The sequence below is a fragment of the Boleophthalmus pectinirostris genome, unplaced genomic scaffold (genome assembly GCF_026225935.1).
Source record: "Boleophthalmus pectinirostris isolate CB_2022bp ecotype Guang Dong unplaced genomic scaffold, ASM2622593v1 HiC_scaffold_6, whole genome shotgun sequence".
In the NCBI taxonomy this organism is placed as follows: Eukaryota; Metazoa; Chordata; class Actinopteri; order Gobiiformes; family Gobiidae; genus Boleophthalmus; species Boleophthalmus pectinirostris.
In genome coordinates this window covers 40,995,459-41,021,314 of record NW_026571447.1, presented here as the reverse complement: position 1 = coordinate 41,021,314, position 25,856 = coordinate 40,995,459, and the positions used below count along the sequence as shown (strand labels likewise).

The 25,856-nt window shown below is 43.0% G+C and overlaps 1 protein-coding gene across 3 annotated transcripts; it reads left to right on the top strand.

The window, feature by feature from the left end:
• The first annotated feature begins 5,172 nt into the window (after positions 1-5,172).
• On the top strand, positions 5,173-16,217 carry rpz4 (rapunzel 4). Of its 3 annotated transcripts, none has more exons than XM_020917822.2 (3): positions 5,173-5,273; positions 13,747-13,804; positions 14,329-16,217. In XM_020917822.2, the coding sequence occupies exon 3, from the start codon at positions 14,331-14,333 to the stop codon at positions 15,501-15,503; it is 1,173 nt and encodes a 390-aa protein (XP_020773481.2). In that variant the 5' UTR covers positions 5,173-5,273; positions 13,747-13,804; positions 14,329-14,330; the 3' UTR covers positions 15,504-16,217. The 3 variants fall into 3 exon arrangements, with proteins under 3 accessions (XP_020773481.2, XP_020773480.2, XP_020773482.2); XM_020917821.2 differs by having other exon boundaries at positions 14,326-16,217; XM_020917823.2 differs by lacking the exon at positions 13,747-13,804 and having other exon boundaries at positions 5,252-5,273; positions 14,326-16,217.
• The last annotated feature ends 9,639 nt before the right edge of the window (positions 16,218-25,856 follow it).

Genomic DNA, 25,856 nt, shown 5'->3' with positions numbered 1-25,856 from the left:
CAGGTTTGAATCTGATCCAGCTCCGCCCAGAGACTCGTGAAGTTCTGACGACGCTCGATGGAGGATTTATGAAGCTCGATGTAAAATAAAAAACTTTTTTGAAAACGATGCTGTGAGCACCATGTTATTTTGGAAAATGGAGGGAGCGATATATTCATTTCTCAACACACCAGCAAAAAAAATTGCCCCATGAGCAAAAAAAATATATATATATATAAAATAGATAATGAGGCTCTTGGCTCTCTTCCTCATTCATCTCCCTCCTCTCCTCTCTCTTCTCCTCCTTTTTCTTCTCTCTCTTCTGCCCTCTCTTCCTCCTTCCTTCTTCTCTCTCCCTCTTTCTTTCTTTCTTTCTTTCTCTGTAGTCAGTGTATTGTGCAGTTTTTCTCTGTAAAATGAGAAAGCGAGGGAGCACAAAAGCCCAGGTAATGGACCAAAGGATGGAGCGAGATTGGATTTTCCGGAGGAAAGGAGCGGAGGTCTGGCTCCAGTCCGAACGACGGCCCCACGACTGAGAGAGAAAGAGGAGAGAGAGAAAGAGAGAGAAAGAGAGAAGAAAGAGGAGAGAGAAAGAGGAGAGAGAGAAAGAGAGAGAGAGAAGAGGAGGGAGGAGAGATGTTGGAGCAGGATTCAGGAGCGGTGGTCAAATCATATTAGTCCATTAAAGCGCTCGTGAGCTGGACACAGGAGCTCTGACCACAGGGACAGACGCAGCTCCACACTCTGCTGCGGCTCAGGAGGGGGGGCTGGCTTTTACAGGAGCAGGGCCTGACTCTTTTAAACGAGAAAAAACAGAACCAGCTCATCTGAAGCAGTGGTCAGAGTGTGCGAATTATTCACCACGAGTTTATAAACTGTAAATCAAACAACTAGCATACTAACAGTGCACTTCCTGGTTCACAAATACCTTATAATACATCATACTACAGTCTGCTGGAATCCCCATGTCTAACTACAGTACGTTATGATGTGTTCGTTTGTCCATCGCAGGTCCAAGGACGTCGCTGAGTCACACTGACACGAAACTTGGAAAAAAACTCAGAGGAAAACGAACGAGCAAAGATCCTGCGATAGAATCAAGACGACTGAGCCCAGTGTCACTTTTAAGTATGAAGTATTTTCATTGTGTCTTGGTGTTTAAATGGCAGTTTCAGTCGCTCGTATCACTGCAGCACTTTACTGTGTCCATGTTTTTCTCCGAGTTGGAAATGCGAAACTGACGTTCCTGCGACTCTCACTTGGATCTCAGATTTGACGTCACGTTCGAGTTTGAAGTGTTTTCTTCTGTTTGTCGTGTTGGATACGTGGATTATGATCATGACTTTTCCCTCATCTTATGAAAACACTCTTTAATTTATTTAAATTTTTAATTTTTAATTTCTGCACTTTTACCAAAGTTTCCAAACACAACAAAAACACTTCAGATTTACACGTCACAGTGGGTGGAGCCTCTTGGATTCTGACTCGGAATCGTTGCTCGATCGACTTTTTCCGCCACTGACGTCCGAGTCATGTCGTCCCAGGAAAAGAGGCGTGTCAAGTGTGTCCCTCGGCAACTTCCTCAGAAAAACTGATCCAGAAGGAAAATCGAATGCAGGGAAAATAAAAGAGTTGAGGTGTGGACGTGACGTCACAGGAGACGGACGGATAAACAAACGCAGCTTTAAAACCACAAAACTCTAATCAAACTTTGTTGAACTCGAGATGCGTCGTGTTGTTTTCAGGGTCTGTGTCATCAGCTCAGGGGCCCAAAAATAACTTTCTCTTCTGCATTTACTTCCTGAATCCGGGCGAGCTCCTCCCACCGTGTGACGTCCGTAACGTGCGCGGCGTCCGTAACGTGCGCGGCGTCCGTAACGTGCGCGGCGTCCGTAACGTGCGCGGGAGGAGCGTTTGGACCAATCAGAGCGACTCAGAGCGACGAGGTTCAGTCTGACAAAGACACTTTAGGATCTTTGATAGACTGACCAGAATTTCAAAATCAAAAACTGTGACATTCTCGGTTTAATAATAATTAAATTGTTAAACGAGTTTGTGACGAAGGAGGTTTGTTCTGCACTCGGCTCAGTCAAGACTTATTCAAAACACGAGTTGGTTTAGTCACATTTTCTTCATGTTTTGGTCGTTTTTAAGCAGATTTTCTGTAATTCACCTAAACAAATGACAGTTTTTGTGTCTCTTTACTGTTGCACGATCAGATTAGTCAAAAACAGAAGACACTGGGACATTTATATTTATATAAAACTGGGACAAATCAGTGGTTTTGTATAAATCTGTGGGACAGAGACACAGACTCAAAACTGGGACTGTCCCGGGGAAACAGGGACATGTGGGACTCTCTACAGAAGAACAACACGGGCAGGTTGAATTCCCATCATGCATTGCCTTTGTGGGAGAATCCTGCAGTACCTGGAGCGTCCACTAGAGACACAGACAGAGGGGGAGGGGCTTATCCAGGTTTTATTTATTTATTTTATGTATGTATGTATGTATTATTATTATTTATTATATTTATTATTATATATATATATATATATATATATATTATATTATTTATTATTATTATTATTATTTTATTATAGATCCGTCATTAATCCTGTATAATGCACAAGTAGTTCCGGCAACAGACAAATCACAGTTCTGTATCACTGCTCTGCGCCTGTCGCCGTAGCAACAGGTAAACAAACCCTTAACTGCTCTGGGTAAAATGGAGGGACAAACTTCATTAAAAACATAAAAATAACAGATGTTTTGGACGTTTACAGACGGAGAACAGAGTTTCACAGGTGAGACGTTTCATTTATTATAAACACTTTAAACTACGAGGAGTCGTGTTCTGCAGTTTTAACGCATTTTTATCACAGCGTTTTTTAATCCTTTTACACACTGAGGTGTTTTGTGTCATTGTTCTGTTGAACTCTCACTGTTGTGTTTTTATCTCCATTTTATCCTCTGCTCCAACTGTGCTGATATAAAACTGTAAATAAATTTGTGCAGAGGCAAAACTTTCCTCACACACGGAGGAAACAGCAAAGAGCCTTTAAAGCTGCACTGTGTAACTTTTCTGGTGGAGGGTTCACCAACTGCTTGTCTCCATGGAGATGGGATTTGTCTGGAATGATCCACGAGACAACACTGAACAAGAACACTGAACCTAGTTTAGTGTTTAAACCAGATTCAAACCGGTTTAAACACTAAACCAGGTCAGTGAGGTCTTCAGTTGTGGTACAGAGAAGAAGTGAGGAGCAGAGTGGACGTGGAGATTCATGTGAAGACCAAACTTCTGCGAGGATTCACGTGGTTTGGAGAGACGTGGTCAAGGCAGGAGCCACTTGTTGTCAAGGCGACCGGTTTGACTATAAAAGTGCTGCAGGAAACACTGATGTCTCCAGTAGTGTCCAACAGTGACCTGCAACATGATGGACCAGGACTGAACCAGGACTGAACCAGGACTGAACCAGGACTGAACCAGGACTGAACCAGGACTGAACCAGGAATAAAACAGGAACAAACCAGGATCAGGCTGGACCAGGAGGTGTGTCCATACACACGCGAGTGACCACAGGCACAAAAGACCAGCACAGAGCTCCACGGCCCGTGGGGCTCAGAGCAGCTGTCGCCCAATCGCACTGTGCAGACACCCTGCTCCACGGACTCGGGGTTCTCTCTTTCTCTAATGTCTAAGATTAGTCCTGTTTCAGTCCTGGTTTAGTCCTAAACCAGGTCTAACCAGGTCTAAACCAGGTCTAAACCAGACCTTCTCTGATTCAGGGTCTGACTCGTTTCCAGGGTGATTCACAAACAACATCCAGACTTTTAAAAATTCAGAGGTCGGAAAGTCCTTTTTTGGAAGTTCCTGTTTTTCTTCTTGGGTTAGTTTTTGGAAACTACAAAACCTGCTGCTTTATAAATACTTAAAATCATTATTTAAAAGGTCTGGATCTGATTATTTTCCATGTATTTGACCAAAACGTGTCCAGACGTTTGGTCTCAGCAGCTCCTGAGGTCAAAATAAACCCTCTGTTTTCTGTCTGCATCTTATTATAAAGCCTTATAACCAGGAAGCACACGGTTAGCATGCTGCTGATCTGCTCTGGTCTCTGAAAACTGTGAAAAACTCTTTGAAACTGATCATGGAGAATAATTTGGATCATCTGAATTAATCTAAACGCAAAAGGGAAGTGAGGAAGAACTTTGGAGCTTTGCAAACTGTTTCAGATGAAACCGTTTTTTGTGTTTTTCGTGTTTTTAGGACAGAAGAAAATCCGGTACAAAGACTTTAATCAGTGAAAGTTTATCTCAGTTTACTTCATGTTCCTCCCACAAACTTTGAACATTCTGAGAATAAACTCCAAACTGGATCCTGCTCCATTACACACAGACAGACCTAAACCAGGACTAAACCAGGACTAAACCAGGACTAAACCAGGTCTAAACCAGGCCTAAACCAGGACTAAACCAGACTAAAACCAGGACTAAACCAGGTCTAAACCAGGACTAAACCAGGACTAAACCAGGACTAAACCAGGTCTAAACCAGGACTAAACCAGGTCTAAACCAGGACTAAACCAGGTCTAAACCAGGACTAAAACCAGGACTAAACCAGGACTAAACCAGGTCTAAACCAGGACTAAACCAGGTCTAAACCAGGACTAAACCAGGTCTAAACCAGGACTAAACCAGGACTAAAACCAGGACTAAACCAGGACTAAACCAGGTCTAAACCAGGACTAAACCAGGATAAACCAGGACTAAAACCAGGACTAAACCAGGTCTAAACCAGGACTAAACCAGGACTAAACCAGGACTAAACCAGGACTAAACCAGGACTAAACCAGGTTAAACCAGGACTAAACCAGGTCTAAACCAGGACTAAACCAGGACTAAACCAGGTCTAAACCAGGACTAAACCAGGACTAAAGCAGGACTAAACCAGGACTAAACCAGGTCTAAAACCAGGTCTAAACCAGGACTAAACCAGGACTAAACCAGGTCTAAACCAGGACTAAACCAGGACTAAACCAGGACTAAACCAGGTCTAAAACCAGGTCTAAACCAGGACTAAACCAGGACTAAACCAGGACTAAACCAGGTCTAAACCAGGACTAAACCAGGTCTGGATCGTGCGTCATTACGCACGGCCTGTTTCTGCAGCGGGCGGAGTTTGGTCTCGTCTCGCGTCGCGCCCACGGGCCTCGTCTGAGGAGAACCACGTGACCCGTGGACACGGCACAGACACGGCGCGCGTCCAGGCTCTGCTCGGGCTGCGGGAGGTGAGTTTGGGACCGGACACTGACCCGGACCGTCACGCTTTACGTGAAAGAAGCGCGAGTGTTCCGCGTGTGTCCAAGAGAGTCCCGTGCGTAACGACGGACTGCTGCGTAAACCTCCGTCTCTCTCTCTCTCTCTTTCTCTCTCTCTTTCTCTCCTTTTCCGCGTTCAACTCTCAAAGAACTTTCACTCTGACCCAGAATCATCACGTTTTATGACATTTTAACACAATCTCGCCTCGTGTCTCGTTACGTGGGTCGGTAAAAAACAGTTTCGATCTAAATGTGAACTTTTGTCACGGGGCGTTGGTTTCCAAACTGTGCGTCACCGATCAAACTTCTCTCCAGGAAGTGCGAAGCGACGTAACGCACGCACCGACTCCCTCACTCTGTCTCTCTGTGCTCGAGTTAAAGGGCTGAAGTGAAGTTTGCCCCCGATAAACACAAACCTGCACAAAAACTAAATGTCAGTCGTTTGTGCTGCGAAAAATTCGTTTGTGCTGCTTTAGTTTTGGAGAAACTGTGGCTCAAGAGGCTCCACCCTCTTCCCAGGAACTCGCCAAAGATTTCCAACTCATTAATGCCAAACTCTGTGCACTAAAACACGGATAAAGGTTTGTGTTTTATAAATATATCAAACTTTCTTGTGACGCTGAATAGAGAGTCCAGACCAACGTCCCTGTTTTCCTGGGACAGTCCCAGTTTTGAGTCTGTGTCTCCTGTCCCAGCAGATTGAACCAAAAACCACTGATGTGTCCCAATTTTATACAAAAAAAAAAAAAATGTCTCAAATGTTTCTGTTTTTGACCATTCTGATCTAAACCGGGACTAAACCAAGTCTAGATCAGGTCTAAAACAGGACTAAAACAGGATTATTACAGTTTTGGAGGAGAGAGGAGACAGGAGACAGGAGAGGAGAGGAGAGAGGAAAGAGGAGAGAGGAAGAGAGAGAGAAGAAAGAGGAGAGAGGAATGAGGAGAGAAGGAGAGGAGAGAGAGGAATGAGGAGAGAGGAGAGGAGAAGAGGAGAGAGGAGACAGGAGAGAGGAAGAGGAGAGAGGAGAGAGAGAGAGAGGAGAGAGAGAGAGAGAGGAGAGAGGAGATGAGGAGAGAGAGGAGAGAGGAGAGGATGAGGAGGAGAGAGGAGAGGAGAGAGGAGAGGAGAGAGGAGGGAGGAGAGAGAGTGAGGAGAGGAGAGGAGAGAGAGAGGAAGAGGAGGAGGAGAGGAGAGGAGAGAGGAGAGAGGAGAGGAGTGAGGAGAGAGGGAGAGGAGAGGAGAGAGGAGAGAGGAGGAGAGAGGAGAGAGGAGAGAGAGGAGAGGAGAGGAGAGGAGGAGAGGAGAGAAGAGAGGAAGAGGAGAGGAGAGAGTGAGGAGAGAGGAGAGAGAGGAGAGGAGGAGAGGGAGAGATGTTGGAGCAGGATTCAGGAGCGGTGGTCAAATCATATTAGTCCATTAAAGCGCTCGTGAGCTGGACACAGGAGCTCTGACCACAGGGACAGACGCAGCTCCACACTCTGCTGCGGCTCAGGAGGGGGGGCTGGCTTTTACAGGAGCAGGGCCTGACTCTTTTAAACGAGAAAAAACAGAACCAGCTCATCTGAAGCAGTTTGCGTTTTCGTCCAGATTGACCTGATGTGTTCAGATCGTCCGAATGACGATGAGTTTATAAACTGTAAAAGTCGTGTCGCAGTTTGGAATCTTGAAAATCTGGTCACTCTGACTTTGGTGTTTTGTTTTTGTAAAAGTATCTCACTGGAGGAAAAATGTTGGAGATCCTGTTGTAGCAGATCAAATTAACAGAGAATTAGAGAAGGAATATTTGTTCTAGGGATGGGCAGGATTAGTCGATTAATCGATAATTGATCATTAAGAATTTCATTGATTCCGTTGATTTTAATGGACAAACTGAATGTATGTTTGTGTGTCGTGACCAAACAGGTGTGTACATGTGTCTCTGCATCAGAAGGAGCGAGACACAAACAGTGGGTCAGTCTGTAACGAACCGAAGCACAAATGTGGATTTAACCAGGATTTGTAGAAGAAATTCCACACTTTCCGTTGCGTTGGGACAAGTGTGAGTCCATGTGCACAGTGGATAAAGCAGCACATATGTTTCTGTGTCCAGTGGGAAAAAGTTTTTCCAGGTGAGAGTCGCTCAATGTGGATGACGAGGCCCCGCCCCCCTCCCCCCGTACGCTGTCCTGGTTTTGACAAACACAAATCTGGTCACACTGACCTGTATTCACCTGAGTCATGTCTTTTAATCCAACACAAGTTGAACCACATCAGCGACACAAGAGCTGGAGTTTTATCTTCACTTAGTTTATGTAAATTAGTGATGTGGTTTTAAGTTTTGTTTCTGTGAGATTTGAACAAAACTGAATTAAACACATTATAATGTCAAACAGCTGATGTGGATCTAGAGTCGTTATGTTTATATGTCGTAAAGTTGAATTTATTTATGCAGATTAGTGCAGATAGTAATAATAATGATGATCATTTTAATATAAAAACGTTCATGATTAATCGATAATCGAATGCCCGTCCCTAATTTGGAGAAGAAAGACAAACGTGTCTCTCTGTTTATCGACTGAGAACAAGTCCAAAAGACCCAGAACCAAACAGACCAGTCCAGTTTATAACATGAGATGAGGTCAAAGGTCACGGTCCATGTGCACAAACAACACGGCAAATTCTACGGTTTTATATTAATGATTCTTTTACAGGTCAAATTGGGGTCAAACAGCCTCCAGGAAACTTCAAAATGAAATAAAAAACACAAAATAGAGTCAATCGTTTGTGTTTCGTTTGAGCTGCAAAAAGTTCAGTTTGTGTGATTCTGGTTCTTCAAATATTCAGTTTTATTTTGGGTTCATGAGTCAAAATGTGAAACAGCCTCAAAACAACAGAACATTTTATTTATTTATTTGTTTATTTATTTCATTCATTAAGTATAAAAAGACATCAACAGTGTCACAACATCAAATATACAAGAAATGAATGAAAAAGAGCAGAAAAAAGAGTCTTAAATCTTATCTTAACTGTTTTTTTTGTGACTGTTTTCATTTGTGTGAGTTTATTTCTAAAATGATTCATTATTATTTATGTGGAGATTATATGAGGTCATTCCCGTTCAGCTGACGACAGCGACTTTAACAAAACACGTGAAGAGAACGAACCCGAGTCTGTGGAAAAGTCTGAGTTATTATAAAAATATGAATAAAAAGCAAATGACTAAAGATCCAGACTTTTCCACAGATTCAGGTCGATTCTCTTCATGAGTTTTGTCGCTGTCGTCAGCTGAATGGAAATGACCAAAATATAATTTACACAAAAAATATAATGAATAATTTTAGAAATAAACAGTCACACACAAAACAGCACAAACCAAATACAAATGTTTGGTTTAATTTTCTGTTGTTTTGAGGCTGGACGACGTCATCGAACCAAAATAAAACTGTGAATATTTTAAGAACCAGAATCACACAAACTGAACTTTTACAGCACAAATGAAACACAAACGACTGACTCTATTTTGTGTTGTTTTAGAGCCGCGTCTGACTCCAGTTTGACCTGTTCAAGAATCATTCAAATCTCCAAAACTAAAACAGCACAAACCAAACGTTTTGCAGCACAAAACGACGGTAGAAATAGTTTTTTCTGTAAGTTTGTGTTTGATGGAGTCAACTTCACAGAGAAACAGTTGTGTTGTGTTGTGTAGGTTAGAGTTGTGTTGTTGTGTTGTTGTGTTCTACTGTGGTGCTTGAGGACGTGTTTGTTGTGTTGTGGTATGTTGTAGTGTGTAGTGTTGTGTGTTGTTGTGTTGCGGTGTGTGTGGACGTGTTTGTTGGTGTTGTGGTATGTTGTAGTGTGTAGTGTTGTGTGTTGTTGTGTGTTGTTGTGCTGTTGTGTTGCGGTGTGTGTGGACGTGTTTGTGTGTTGTGGTATGTTGTAGTGTGTAGTGTTGTGTGTTGTTGTGTTGCGGTGTGTGTGGATGTGTTTGTGGTGTTATGTTGTGTTGTGGTATGTTGTAGTGTGTTGTTGTGTGTTGCGGTGTGTGTAGACGTGTTTGTTGTGTTGTGGTATGTTGTAGTGTGTAGTGTTGTGTGTTGTTGTGTTGTTGTGTTGCGGTGTGTGTAGACGTGTTTGTTGGCGTCCGCACGAGCTCTAAAGTCGTTTTTCCTCAGCTCGGGTCGATACGTTTCCCATCAGACTCACATTAACACCGCGCCTGGTTTTGTGCTGTGTGTGTGTGTGTGTGTGTGTGTGTGTGTGTGTGCGTGCGTGCGTGCGTGTGTGTGTGTGTGTGTGTGGTCGGGCGGAGCGGTCAGAGAGGATTTCTGTCTGTCTGGATTTATTGGACGGTTGGAGACTTAAGTGGACAAAATGGACAAAGGAAGAGAAACATAAAGACGACGACGTAACGAGGATGAAATAATGTCACGATACCAACTTTTCTAACTCGATTTAAACACTTTTTAGACTCACCCGGGTTGGTGTAAATAAAATTGTGCAAAGAAAATGAAAAGAGAGAATAATATTGTCCATATTCTGAGGGATTTCTGTAGAAGTGAAATCATACAACACTTTATTTGCAGAAACTGACACAACATTTGTTATTTGTCTTTCTACACATTAAATGTGTAAGAAAACAACACATTCTGTCTTCGAGTGCAGAGGAGTTTATTTTTACACTCAAACTGGTTCAAACTCTGGCGGGAGTTTGAAGTGATGGTGGGAGTTGCCAAATTAACACTAGGAGAAGTTGAATTAACTTAACTAAAATAACACTTTTTGTGTTAAAAACTATATTTTACCCTGACCTCTAGTCCTGGTTCAGTCCTGGTTCAGTCCTGGTTCAGTCCTGGTTCAGTCCTGGTTCAGTCCTGGTTCAGTCCTGGTCCAGTCCTGGTTCAGTCCTGGTTCAGTCCTGGTCCCTGGTCCAGTCCTGGTCCAGTCCTGGTTCAGTCCTGGTTCAGTCCTGGTTCAGCCTGTTTCAGTCCTGGTTCAGTCCTGGTCAGTCCTGGTCCCTGGTCCTCAGTCCTGGTTCAGTCCTGGTTCAGTCCTGGTTCAGTCCTGGTTCAGTCCTGGTTCAGTCCTGGTTCAGTCCCAGATTGGTCCATGATTGAGTCTCTGTGCTCCTCTGTCTTCATCATGTTGTCCTCGTCCCCTGGAGACTCTCTTCAGTCCTTCTCCAAAGTCTCGTCCACTCTCCTGTCCTCTGTCCTCTGTCCCTCTGTCCTCTGTCCTCTGTCCTCTGTCCTCTGTCCTCTGTCCCTCTCTCCTCTGTCCTCTGTCCTCTGTCCTCTGTCCCTCTCTCCTCTGTCCTCTGTCCTCTGTCCTGTCCTCTGTCCTCTGTCCCTGTCCTCTGTCATCTGTCCTCTGTCCTCTGTCCCTCTGTCCCTCTGTCCCTCTGTCCTCTGTCCTCTGTCCTCTGTCTCTGTCCTCTGTCCTGTCCCTCTGTCCTCTGTCCTCTGTCCCTCTGTCCTCTGTCCTCTGTCCTCTGTCCTCTGTCCCTCTGTCCTCTGTCCTCTGTCTCTGTCCTCTGTCCTCTGTCCTCTGTCCTCTGTCCTCTGTCCTCCCTCTGTCCCCCTCCGTCCTCCCCGTGTCGTCTTCATCGTCCTCATCCTCGCTGGCTCCTCCCTCTGCTTCTCGACTCTTCTTGGCGTAAAATCAAACACAGATTAAATTATTGTGAAGTGGATTACTCTGTGTACTCTCGTGTACTCTGTGTACTCTGTGTACTCTCGTGTACTCTCGTGTACTCTGCGTACTCTCGTGTACTCTGTGTACTCTCGTGTACTCTGCGTACTCTCGTGTACTCTGCGTACTCTCGTGTACTCTGTGTACTCTCGTGTACTCTGTGTACTCTCGTGTACTCTGCGTACTCTCGTGTACTCTGCGTACTCTCGTGTACTCTGTGTACTCTGTGTACTCTCCTGACTGAAGGACACGTCTGTCGTCTTCAGGATCTTTTCAGATCTTCTCGTAAACACACAGGTTTTCGTTTGGTCGTCGTAGTTCCAGGTTTCAGTGGAAAAAGCGACTGGTTTGGTTCTGCGTCTCCGTCTGGTCTGATCCTCAGGACAGACTCGAAATCCACCGGGGAGACTGAAAAGGGCAAAGGGCAAATTCCTAAAACAACATTCCAAACACGGAGAAGAAAAAGGCCCAACGTTTGTTTTGTACGATTCTGTTTTGGAAAAGTTCTCATAAAAATACATGGATCTGCAACTAAACTCACAGCACATGATTGGATTGGGTTATGTCGGGTTGGGGTGTAAAGGAAATTAAAATAGTGATTAGTTTATTTTTTAGAAACACTTTTTCACACCACCAGTTTGATTATTTGATCCACACCAGCCAATGAAACTGTTATTATGTAGAAAATAAACTAACCAAAACTGGTCCGATTGACATTTCGTGAATGTTTATCTTCAGGTAGAAATAAGTTCACATTTTGGGGTCAACCTGACGTTCCTCAGCTCCTCTGTTCCTCTGGGAAACGTCGCTACCTCCAACTGTGAAAAGTACTGATGTTCCTCATTAAAACCGTGGCCCGTCCTCATCTCAAGTTCTCACCATGAACTCATAAATCAGCAGCGTGAAGAACTTTGTACAAACTCACCACATCAGCCCAGAGCAGAAGCTCTGAGTTTGGGCAACAGCGTTAAAGACCCAGGACACTCAGCGTCGTGCTCCTCAGGACGAGGCTGGGGTCTGGTCTTTGGTCTTGTGTCGTCCTCTGAGTGCGTTGGTCAGATGGTCTGGAGGCTCTGTCCTCCATGTTCTGGTTCCAGACCAGTGCACAGTGGACTGGTCCGAGCGGGTCTGTGCTGATCTGTGCCGTCCTCTGCACACTGGACCTGTGTGGCAAAAGCAAGAATGTGCTGTGGACTTCAGGTCCGGGCGGGTTGCTCCTGTCCTCTGTGCTGGAGGAGCTGGTTCTGAGGTGGTGTAAAACATCTGGACAGAAGCGTGAGTCCAGTTTGGTTGGTTATATGTTGTTCTGAGCGTCCGTTCTTCATGCTCTTGGTTCTCACTCCCAGCTCCAGCTCATCTGGGCCTGGACAGAACCAGAATAGAAATTGCAAGGTTTGAGAGAAGAACTTGTGCTAAATGTGCAGGTTTATTGTCAAACGTGTGAATGAAACAAAACACATCTGCAGATCTGTGTGTGACGAGGAAACGACGTCAGAACAAATGAGAAAATAGAAAATAGAGTAATATTGGTCCTTTAAGACGCTCCATCCTGCCTCTTGAATAATAATAATTTATGTGGTACAGTAACCGTCCGTCTGCACTAAAGCAGCGTGTTTAACCTGGTCACGTTTCCGCTGATGCGTCAGAAACGGGAACGAGCTTCATCCATAAACATCTTCATATTCAGAGCTGCTGCTGCTGTGATGAACGAGTCCAGCGTCTCAGCGTCTCCACTCAGCTGATCAATACAGCTGCACTCTGCCTAATGAAGCTTTATGACGACGACCAGAGCCGACAGCTGCGGCTCCGTGCCCACAACGGCTCCGTGCCCACAACGGCTCCGTGCCCACAACGGCTCCGTGCCCACAACGGCTCCGTGCCACAACGGCTCCGTGCCCACAACGGCTCCGTGCCCACTGCATTCTGAGCGTACATTTTAAGAGTACTTTCTAATTAGAGTATTTTTTGAGAGTACACTTTGATAGTACATTTTAAAAGTACATATTGATAGTACAGACATGAGCGACCGAAAGGACCAGATCCACGATACAAGCGACACAGATGAGTTTCCTCCGCTGGGCGTCCGGGCGTCTCCCTGAGAGACAGAGTGAGGAGCTCGGAGTAGAGCCGCTGCTCCTCCACGTGGAGAGGAGCGTCTGAGGGGAGGACGTCTGTTCTGATGCCTCCTGGACGTGTCCCTCAGGAGGTGTTCATGTCCCAGCGGGAGGAGGAGAAGACCCAGGACACACTGGAGGGACGATGTCTCTGGACTGGACTGGGAACACCTCAGGTCCCACTGGAGGAGCTGGAGGAAGTGTCTGGGGTGAAGGAAGTCTGGGAGTCCCTGTTTAAACTGATGCCCCCGAGACCCGACCCCAGAGAAGAAGAAGAACATGGATGGATGGACATTGATAACACATTTTAAGAGTACTTTTTTGAGAGTATTTTTGAGAGTACATATTGAGAGTACATTTGAAGAGTATATTTTCAGAGTACTTTCTGAGAGTACATTTTAAGAGTAAATATTGACAGTATGTTTTAAAAGTACATTCTGAGACTACTTTTTGAGAGTACATATTGACAGTAGGCTCTGGGAGTGTGTGTGTGTGTGTGTGTGTGTGTGTGTCTGTGTGTGTGTGTGTGTGTGTGTGTGTCTGTCTGTGTGTGTCTGTGTGTCTGTGTGTGTCTGTGTGTGTGTGTGTGTCTGTGTGTGTGTGTGTGTGTGTGTGTGTCTTGGAGAGGACGGGGCCAATCGTTTCTTCTCTGTCCACAGGAGCGTCTGCGAAGAACCAGAGACGACCACAAGCTCTAAACGACCACACACAACACAAGTACGTCTCTACACACACACACACACACACACACACACACACACACACACACACACACACACACACACACACACACACACACACACACACAATCCTGCTGTGTGGACGTGTTTCTTCTTCTTCTATCAATAATATTTTTAATTTGGTTCAGTAAAGTCTTGGACTTTTTATTTTCTTTTATCAGACAAAACTTCTTATGTGAAGATTTCCTCGTCTTTGATTCTCTGCAACAAATCAAGTAATCCAAAGTAATCAGATTACATTACTCACTTTAAGTAATTTAATGGATTCTGTTACAAAGTACATTTTGGTGTGTGTAATCTGTAATCTGTAGGGGATTACATTTTAAAAGTAAAACTTCCCGACACTGCACACGAACACCTGCTGACATTTGTAATCAGCTGGAAGTGTCCCACTGTAGGTTCAGCAGAAGAAGTTCCTCAAACCTGCAGCGAGACACTTCAGCACAACATTCACACGAGGGAAGGATCCTGCTTTCTAACTCCTCCGTCCTTCTCCAGCAGACATGGCGGAGCAGCTGCAGAAGGTGGTGGCCGATAAGAAGGACATGGTGGAGAACATCATGGAGGTGTTTGAGCAGGGGGCCGAGCTGGTGGCCAGCATCGCCGGAGACATCTTCCCCGTGTTCTCCATCGCCGCGCCCATCGTCAAACTGGCCCTGGACAACGTGGAGAGCAAAGAGGCCACCTACATGAAGGAGCAGTTCCAGAAGGTCCGCGAGCGTCTGGAGGTGGTGTCCGAGCAGGTCAAGCGCATCAACGACGAGGTCAAGAGGAGCGGGGTGGACGCCGCCTACTTCTCTGTGGAGGAGAACATCACCAACCAGTTCAGGAAGTACATGGACATCCTCAACGCCAAGCCCAAGTTCAAGGAGGCCAAGAAGAAGCAGTTCCTGGATCACTTCTCCAAAACCGGAGGAGATAAGAACCTGCACACGCTGTACAACGCCGTGACTGGAGACAACTTCTCAGGAGAGTCTGTGCTGGAGATCGTCATGAACTACGAGGAGAAGAACCGCAGGGTCATGGAGGTCTTCTGTGCACGCATGAAGAAGCTCTTCTGTGTAGGTCTGATCGCTCTCGTGGGCCACGCGGCGCTCAAAGACTATGGAGAGGAGGAGAAGATCCTGCAGGAGTGGAGCGAGAAGATGAAGAACGTGCAGAAGAGGATGGACGCGCTGATCCAGGACTGCATCGACAGCTTCCCCAAACTGGCCGAGCAGGACTCTCGGAGGCTGGTGCGCGACCAGCCGGGCCTGACCTGCCAGGAGCTCGCCCAGGCCATCCTGGACAAGCTCAAGGAGAGGTACGACTGGGTGTCCTGGTCCGTCAGGGTCTTCCGCTCCCCCAAAGGTCTTCTGGCCAATAAGAAGAACTTCCACTGCCCCACAGGGAAGAGCCGCTTCCAGGTGCCGAGCTCCGACGACGGCCTGAACGTGGTGGTGTCCTACAGCTCGTCCCCGGAGCCCGTGGACAGAGGACGAGTCTCTCAGATCATCGAGAGCCAGAAGAAGATCTCCGTGAAGTCCACGGCAGAGCTGCTCTTCGAGGATCTGCCCGGAGACTGTGTGGTCCACACCATCAAGACCAAAGATCTGGCCTGTGCCTTCAGCTTCAGCCCTGAGCTGCACTACTGGGAGGAGCACGAGAAGATGTTTGTGTGTGTGCACTCTGCCTGAGGACGGAGGAGGAGGAGTGTGTGTGTGTGTGTATAAACATCATTTTTGTAAATAAACTGAATATTTGATCTTTCACTCCAAACACACACACACACACACACACACACACACACACACACACACACACACACACACACACAAACACACACACACACACACACAAACACAAACACAAACACACACACACACACACACACACACACACACAACACACAAACACACACACACACAATCAGAGCTGCAGAGTTTATCAGTGTCTCTAAAACATCATCTATAAAATCATCTATAAAACTATAAAATCATCTTTAAAATCATCTATAAAATCATCTGTAAATCCTCCACATGAACATGGAGGAGACGAGGCTCTGATCAAACGTCTCTGTTTCTGTTGTGTAACGTCGTGTTGAAGCTTCTCGTTCTTCTGGATCTTCTGTCTGATTCGCTGCTCTGCACTTTTAGCTCGAATGTTTTAAGGAAATCACCACTTTATATATTTTATAAACCGGAAGTGTGTCATAATTATATATAAAACTCTAATTTTTTATTATTATTTTTTTTTTTGTAGATTTTTCTTGTATCTGTCACGTTGTGTCTCTTTTCTTTTCCAGATTTGCTTCATAAACTCTGGACATTCCTTTTATCCCTGAGCTGTTGTGTTTATGTTTTTACTTTATGTGGATGTGATCTGAATGTGAATAAAGCTCCACTGCGGGATTTGTGTCGTGCTCATTGATGCTCAGACAAAAACACTCACTCATTATTTCCTTTGTACCAAAAATATTTGACAGATGATTCAGGATCAGCAGCAGAGACGTTGAGGAATTTATGGAAGATAATTTATTTAATCAGATTTAGAATTAGAAATATCGCTAAATTTCTCACTTTGAATTTTTTGACCTCTGAAAATCTGAAATTATTTTTATTCTGAATTTGAGTTGCTGAAATTTTAATTATCTACTGAAAACGGCAAAAAGTGGAGAGTTAAAATCGACTCTCACAGAATCAACTTGAACATTTTTTCAGGGTTTATTTGAGTAAAATCTGTTGTAGAGTTTATTTTTATTTAACACTTTTGGAAAATACGAGAATTCTAATTGTTTAGAGAATCAACAATAAAATATCCTCTTTAATGTTCAATAATGGTCACAAATTTATTTTGAGATTTACAAATAAAATGTCTATGGACTTGGGTCATGAAGATTTGTGACTTTTAAAATATGGGTCCCCAGAAAAAAAAGTCTGGAAAACATAAAAAAAAAAAAAAAAAAAAAAACAGACTTTACTGAACCAAATTAAAAATATTATTGATAGAAGAAATGTTTATATGAGATCACTGCTGCTTTAAAGTCTGTCCACCTACTGTTAATGTCATTGTTTAGACCTGGTTTAGTCCTGGTTTAGACCTGGTTTAGTCCTGGTTTTAGACCTGGTTTAGTCCTGGTTTAGACCTGGTTTAGTCCTGGTTTAGACCTGGTTTAGACCTGGTTTAGTCCTGATTTAGACCTGGTTTAGTCCTGATTTTAGACCTGGTTTAGTCCTGATTTTAGTCCTGTTTAGTCCTGGTTTAGTCCTGATTTTAGACCTGGTTTAGTCCTGATTTTAGACCTGGTTTAGTCCTGGTTTAGTCCTGATTTTAGACCTGGTTTAGTCCTGGTTTACCTGGTTTAGTCCTGGTTTAGACCTGGTTTAGACCTGGTTTAGACCTGGTTTAGACCTGGTTTAGTCCTGGTTTAGTCCTGGTTTAGACCTGGTTTAGTCCTGGTTTAGTCCTGATTTTAGACCTGGTTTAGTCCTGGTTTAGTCCTGATTTTAGACCTGGTTCAGTCCTGATTTTAGACCTGGTTTAGTCCTGGTTTAGTCCTGATTTTAGACCTGGTTTAGCCCAAAATGTGAAAACAGTAAAATCCCTCTGTTTAATCCATTTATTTCAACAAAGTAACTGGAATCCAATTACCACTCACTGAAACAGTAACTGTAACTGAATACAGTTACTCATCATTTGTACTCTGATTACTTTACTCCGGTACATGTAATCTGTTACTCCCCCTCGTCCGCGGAGCTTCACTCTCGCTCCGTCACACGAGACGAGCCGCGCCCAGTGAGACGACGACGTTTGCACACGGCTCTTCACTTCTGCACACGGCTCTTCACTTCTGCACACGGCCCTTTAATCGGACGAGCCCGAGCAAACAGAACAGAGAGGATTGTGGGAGATCAGGTCGCTCCGGTTCTCAGGGATTGTTCAATAAATCGTTTGATATTCATTAAAAAAATAACAAATAACGACCAAAATTACATAAGACTCATTTAAAACCTGCTCTTCTGGTTGTGAATGTCGCCCCCAGACGTGACTCTCCTCCAGGATTTAAAGAGTTTAACCCTCAGACGAGTGTAAACATGTTCTGAAACACACCGGTGTGTGAGACGAATCTGTGTCTCACTCCTTTGTTTTTCAAAATAAAACCAAAAATAAGAAAACAAACAAACAAACAAAAAAAAACAGTTTTCTTCATTATTTGTCTCCAAAACCAAAATGAATAAAACTCATAATGATTCACTTTTTCAGTTTTCAATTTTGTTTTTAAATGAAAAATGGAAAAAACGGATGACGGACTGAACCAGGACTAGTCTGGTCCCGGTCTGGTTTTGGTCTGGTCCCGGCCTCAGTCCCGGTTTGGTCCAGGTCTGGTCCCAGTCTCAGTCCCGGTCTGGTCCTGGTCTGGTCCCGGTTTGGTCCAGGTCTGGTCCCGGTCTCAGTTCCAGTTTGGTCCTAGTCTTAAGTCCTGATCTCAGTCCCGGTCTGGTCCCGGTTCTGGTCTCAGTCTCAGTCTGGTCCTGGTCTGGTCCCGGTCTCAGTCCTGGTCTCAGTCTCAGTCTGGACCTGATCTCAGTCCTGATCTGATCTCGGTCTCAGTTCCAGTCTGGTCCTAGTCTCAGTTCCAGTCTGGTCCCGACCTCATTCCCGGTCGCAGTCACAGTATTGTCCTGGTCTCAGTCCCAGTCTGGTGATGGTCTGGTCCCGGTCTCAGTCCTGGTCTCAGTCCTGGTCTGGTCTCGGTCTCAGTTACAGTCTGGTCCTGGTCTCAGTCCTGGTCTTGGTCCTGGTCCCAGTTTCAGTCCTGGTCCCCGTCTCAATCCTTGTCTCAGTCCTGGTCTCAGTCCCAGTCTCAGTCCTGGTCCTAGTTCTGGTCTCAGTCTTGGTCTGGTCCTAGTGTAAGTCTTGATCTCAGTCCCGGTCTCAGTCCTGGTCTGATCCCGGTCTCAATCATGGTCTGGTCCTGGTCCTAGTCCTGGTCCTGTTCCCGGTCTAAGTCCTGATCTCAGTCTCGGTCAGGTTCCAGACCTGGTTTAGTCCTGGTTTAGTCCGTTATCCGTTTTTTTTTTTTCATTTTTCATTTAAACACAAAATTGAAAAATGAAAAAACAAATCATGATCTGTTTTTTCATTTTGGTTTTGGAGACAAATAATGTTTTTTTTAGTTTTCTTATTTTTGGTTTTATTTTAAAAAACAATCGAGCGACACAGATTCAGATTCTCTGTCCGTGTCTCATGTAGAAAATCTGATATTAATTAATACTAAGAGTCATTTTTCACAAATATCAATAATTTAAAACTAAAACAGTAAAGTAAACAAAAAAAAACAAAAAATAAATAAATAAAAAACATACATAGACTAGTAAAGGCTCATGGATTTTTTGTTATTTAAAACCACTTACCATCCATCCACCCGCCGGCGGGCGATTTTCCAATAAAAAATGTTCACTCTGTATATTCACCTTCATTATTGTTTTCACTACTGGCCATACATCGTTTGAAAGCTTAATTTATCAATAAAACAACCATATCATTCATTTTATGCCGTACAACGAGCCCGAATTTATGTGAATTTAAAAATTCACATCATAAACAAAGAATAAGATACGCGTTTCTTACCTTTGAGCGGTTCTGTCGGTCCAAAACGCGTTCAATCCATGAAAAGTTGTACTCAATAAATCCGTAATAATCCACAGAAAAAGAATATCAAGTTGTTTTTCCAAAAAATAATTCCATGTGGGGAAATAATCCAGAAAATCGTCGTCCGTATGAGTGGATGAATCCGTGAATGAAAATATTCTGTCTCTTCTCCGCCTCTTCTCCCGCTCTCACTTCCCTTTCTCTCCCGCTCTTGGGTGCGCTTGTTTTCCTCACACTCTTAGCTTCAAAATGAGACCCTCCCCGCTGTTGTCGGTGGCGGGGTTTAGGTGGGACAAGCCGCTGAAGAAACTAACGCACTCACGTACTTCCTGGCTTTACGCACGCGTCATCAGTTTGTTTACGGGAAATCTCTTCAGTCATTGGATCTTCCAGAAAGTGATTGACATATTGTTTTAGCCAATCACCAGAGCTTTCAAACGGTGGGTGGGACATTCAGATTGTATTGGAAACGGACCCTGTGTTTATACCATGGATCTATTAAAATAACTGGATACAGTTTTGCTGCTTGTCGCTGCCTCGAGTTGACGTAGTGTCACTCAGTGGTTCTACAGTCGAAAAAATCCCATGGGCCGAAAGAAGATTTTTCTCATAGAGGCAATGTAATCACAACCTGCTCGTGTTCGGCTGACAGGGCACCTACAACTTTCAAAAAAGTCGGATTTTGTGGCGATTTTTACCTATTTTTAGATCATAAACTTTTTCTCGCTCAAAATCCTTCAGTTGTCTTAAAAAAAACGCTTTATATTCGTTAGCTCCGGCTCCGCTCTCGTTCCTCTCGCTCTGATTGGTCAAAGCGATCACGTGATACACGAGCCCGCGCTCCGTGCGTGTGGTCGCGTGCATTCGCGTGTGCCCGTGGGAGAAAAGAGCACTACTGCGCATGCTCGGTCGGCCCACAGCCACCGGAAGTACCTAGCCATGCTAGGCTAATCTGGGATCATGCGCCATTGAGCTCAGCCCATTGACTTGAATGGGCGGCCATTTTGGAACCTGGGGGCTTGGTTTATACGCGCAGCCGAGAGGAACAGGAGAGAGACACAGAGAGCAGCAGTAGTAGTAGCAGAACAGCCACTTGGAAGACAATTTTGGCTACTTTTAGTTTTTTTTCTTGAGAAAACATGCCTAAAGCTCAGAAGAATTAGTATTATAATAATAACAATGATTATTATTATTTATATTATTATTATTATTTTGGCACAAATTTGGCAATCTTGTGCCGAATTGTCATTTTGTTTACACAAAGGCTCACAGCATCAAAACCCTTTGTCCTAGAGATCTGAAATTCTACACAGTTGTTGCCAACAACTTGAACAATGAGTGTAGTGAGTCACAAATGCCTAGCATGAAGTATGACCAAGCTAAGGCCTTTATTTTTTTCTATATTTTTTTTTTCGAAGCAAAAAAATACAATTTTTTTTCAATTTTAATTGACTGTACTGTAGGTTAGGCAGCACTCACAGTCTTCATGTACATATCTACAGAAACTAAAAGGCCTAAGCTTTAAAATGGTGCCTCACACAAGCATGTGGGTTCTAAGGTTTTCTTTTAATAAGCTATGGCATTTGGGTATGTCTTACCATTGTGCACACACCAAAATGAGGCGGGTGGTAACAGGTTAATTCAAAGCCTGATTTATTAAAGTTTTAACTCCAAAAATGAGGTGAAATAATTATTTTTTGGGGGAAATTTTCTGTCATATTTAGTTTTCTCAAAAACTAAATAAGATCTTTGGTGTTGTTGTTCTGTAAAAAATAATCACCGGAAAATAAAAGTTGAAGATCCCTGAACCGAAACCACAGAAAACGTCTCATTTTTACACCAAAACACATTTTTTTCTCACGTTCAGGTGAGTAAACGACAGGAGAAGTTTCAAACTGATTTCTCTGTATTTATTTTTTTAGTCCTGGTTTCAGTTCTAGTTTAGTTCTGGTTTAGACCTGGTTTTAGCCCTACTTTAGTCCTGATTTTAATGCTAGTTTATTCCTTGTTTAGACCTGCTTTAAACCTGGTTTTAGTCCTAGTTTAGTCCTGGTTTAGACGTGGTTTTAGTCCTGATTTTAGCCCTGGTTTAGTCCTCTTTTAGTCCTGATTTTAATCCTAGTTTAGTCCTTGTTTAGACCGCCTTTAAACCTGGTTTTAATCCTGATTTTAGTCCTAGTTTAGCCCTGGTTTAGTCCTCTTTTAGACCTGCTTTAGACCTGCTTTAGACCTGCTTTAGACCTGGTTTAGTCCTGGTTTAGACCTGGTTTAGTCCTGGTTTAGACCTGGTTTAGACCTGGTTTAGACCTGGTTTAGACCTGGTTTTAGACCTGGTTTAGACCTGGTTTAGACCTGGTTTAGACCTGGTTTAGACCTGGTTTTAGACCTGGTCCTGGTTTAGGCCTGGTCCTGGTTTAGACCTGGTTTAGACCTGGTTTACACCTGGTTTTAGACCTGGTTTAGACCTGGTTTAGTCCTGGTTTAGACCTGGTTTATTTCCTGGTTAGTCCTGGTTTAGTCCTGGTTTTAGGTTTAGACCTGGTTTAGTCCTGGTTTAGACCTGGTTTAGACCTGGTTTCCTGGTTTAGACCTGGTTTAGACCTGGTTTAGACCTGGTTTAGACCTGGTTTAGTCCTGGTTTAGACCTGGTTTATTCCTGGTTTAGACCTGGTTTAGTCCTGGTTTAGACCTGGTTTAGTCCTGGTTTAGACCTGGTTTATGTTAGTGGTTTAGTCTTTTAGACCTGGTTTAGACCAGCGTCTCGTCTTTTCAAACTCAAACTTGACGATATAAAACTTGACGTGAGTTTGTCAAACAGAAGCTCAGACTTTTCCTGAGTCTTTGTTTGTTCAGATGTTCAGTTCAACGTCGGTCACTTTTTCACCAGAATAAAAATAACATTTCAAACTGGTTTTATTCAAATGAGACAAACACGGAACCTACGAAACTCCAACTGTAGATCACATTTACATTTACATTTACATTTACATTTACATTTATATTAATATTTACATTTACATTTACATTTACATTTACATTTCCATTGTCCTGCTTTAGACCTGGTTTTAGTCCTGGTTTTACTCCGGGTTTAGTCCTGGTTTAGTCCTGGTTTAGACCTGGTTTAGTTCTGGTTTTCTGGTTTAGTTCTGGTTTAGTTCTGGTTTTAGACCTGGGTTTAGTCCTGGTTTTAGACCTGGGTTTAGTCCTGGTTTTAGATCTGGTTTAGTCCTGGTTTAGTCCTGGTTTAGACCTGGGTTTAGTCCTGGGTTTAGTCCTGGTTTAGTCCTGTTTTAGTTCTGGTTTAGTCCTGGTTTAGACCTGGTTTAGTCCTGGTTTAGTCCTGGTTTTAGTCCTGGTTTAGACCTGGTTTTAGTCCTGGTTTAGTCCTGGTTTAGTCCTGGTTTACCTGGTTTAGACCTGGTTTAGTTTCTAGCAAAGAGTGGAATTACTGAATAAAAGAAAAAAAAAGAAAAAGGGATTTAGCTCCAAATGTGAAAACAGTTAAATCCCTCTGTGTAATCCATTTATTTCAACAAAGTAACTGTAATCCAATTACCACTCACTGAAACAGTAACTGTAACTGAATACAGTTACTCATACTGGTAAATGGTCACATTTTTCCACTTTCAAGGCTCAAAACACTTTACAACAAGGAACCACACACCCATTCACACACCAGTGCACACAGACACTGTGGGCAGGTGGGTTAAGTGTCTTGCCCAAGGACACAACGACAACATTCATCTGTGGGAGCTGGAATCACACCAGCAACCTTCAGATCAGTGGGCGAATGCTCCACCAACTGAACTACTACCACCCAATTTGTACTCTGACTTGTACTCTGACTCTGACTCTGTACTCTGACTTGTACTCTGACTACTCTGACTCTGACTACTGACTGACTTGACTACTCTGACCTGTACTCTGACTCTGTACTCTGTACTCTGACTACTCTGACTGTACTCTCTCTGACTGTACTCTGACTTGTACTCTGACTGTACTGTCTGACTGTACTCTGACTTGTACTCTGACCTGTACTCTGACTTGTACTCTGACCTGTACTCTGACTACTCTGACTCGTACTCTGACTGTACTCTGACTTGTACTCTGACTTGTACTCTGACTGTACTCTGACCTGTACTCTGACCTGTACTCTGACTTGTACTCTGACTTGTACTCTGACTTGTACTCTGACTTGTACTCTGACTTGTACTCTGACCTGTACTCTGACCTGTACTCTGACCTGTACTCTGACTTGTACTCTGACTTGTACTCTGACTTGTACTCTGTAATGTAGCCAGTCCATTACTTTTAAAGTTAAAAGGTAAAATGAGGAACTGAAACAAAGTTTTAGAAATGTTTATTGAAAATGTTTGTGCAGATTGAAGTTACCTGTAAAAGAAAAGGAAATAAGTAAAAGTAAAAGTGCATTTAAATCTAAGTAATGGTGTTAAAGTAATTGTACTTTACCCTCTGGTGTGGTCTGCCTCAGGTGCTCCGGCCAAAAGAGTCCCCGGGGAGCCAGAGCACCTTAAGAAGGTTCCGGAGCAGCCAACCATGTTGTTTGGAGGAGGGGAGCACAAATTTTTAACTGGTTCTATTTAGTATTTTAAAACATTGAACACTGCTAATTTAAATAAAGATATATATATATTTTGGTAATTGATGTAATTGGATGTTGTTTGGGCACTGTTTTGATAGTTGGTTTTTAGATATTAAATGTACAAATTATTGGTGCTTACCTGATCGTTGAAGTGGGCTCACCCAATTAGGACAGAGCCTTTAAAAGAAGCCAGCCTCACCTTGTTCAGGGGGAGGTGCTGTGTGAGCGCAGGGAACTGCTGTGCCTGTTTTTAACCTTTTTTTTTTTTTTTTTTTGGAGCTTTTGTAAATAGTTTTTTTGTCTTGTCGGGAATAAATGCACTGGGATCTGCACTGTAAACTGGCTCAACTTGACTCTGTTCCTTCTAAAACCGCTAAGGTTACCACCAGGCTGTTACATACTCTGATTACATATGTAATCTGTTACTCCCTAACACTGTTGACGACAGCAAAAGTCTCAAATTTTGTGCATGAAAAAATGAAAAAAATTGATTATTTCTATATTTTTCAGATCATTTTAATCTGTTTGTGTTGGGGATTTCATAAAATTGTGTCAACACAGATTTTGAGATTTTTAAAAGTTTTTGCACAAACTCAAATCCTCCTCATTTGTGACAAAAATGTTCACCGGAAAAGAACATGATACTTTTTTATTTAATGCAATAGAGACTTTTATTCAACTTTTTTATATCATTGTCTTCATTTACTTTACTTTATTTCTAATCACACAAATCAAATAATATATCATATGTTGAAAATATAACCCATTAAATCCCATTTTTCTATGTGAAAGTCTCAAATGATGTGCATGACATCGAAAAAATTCAAAAAGACAATAAAAGAAAAAAATTTGAAGGGTTTGCAACACCAAAGATTGAAAAATAAATCAAAAAGTAAAAATACACTGGCAAAATTCTGCAGGTAAAAAAGGCACTTTGAATGGAAGTCAATGGGACAAACTTGTACCGAAGGACCATGGGTGTGATTATTTTGATTATAGACCATTCAATTAACACAAAAATAAAAAATACACCACAAAATATCTGCAACACGGCCAGAAATTATGCAAAAAACGAAAAGTTGAGATGTAGAAAAACGTACCGAGGAGTGCAGGAGGGTTAAATGTTATGTGTTACAGGTAAAACCCCAGAGAAATGTAAAAGTTCTTCTTTAAAATGATTTGTTGACACTGAAAAACAAATGGAAGACTCATTTTTCACAGGTATCGATACTAAAAAAGTCCCACTGACAAAACAAAAATGAACCTTTACTCCAAAAAACTCCGACAAATGAAGTGAAATTCGACATTTAAGGCAAATTTTCAGTCATATTTTCTTTACTCAAACACGAAATAAGATCCAAAATACAAAAATAACTTGTCAACAAAAAGAAGCACGACATTTCAATTTCTGTTTTGAATGTCCAAAAATATCAAAAATAATCAAAAGTAACACAGAGATCTAAATGTTAAACCCCAGAGAAATGTAAAAGTCTTTAAAGTGATTTGTTGTGACTGAAAAGCAAAATGGTTTAAAAAAAAAATAAACGTGAAACGGTGATCAGCGCCGCCCACAGTTTGTTTAATGAGATTGGAGAATAACGACGATGACGAGCGGGTTTAATTTGGTCAGAAGAGTTTGAGACGTTGTAAAGTGTCTGTCCAGTTTCACGGCGAACTGCAGGGGGCGACACTCAAAACAGTTCAGTCAAAACTAAAGAGACGACACAACTTTTTCACAACGACCGGAAGTGTTTGTGGATAAAATATTTAGTCGTTTTTACCCGCAGGTGTTGTC

Bases quoted from the DNA above. Each gene is read 5' to 3' on its own strand.
- rpz4 (XM_020917822.2), top strand. From the start codon at position 14,331: ATGGCGGAGCAGCTGCAGAAGGTGGTGGCCGATAAGAAGGACATGGTG.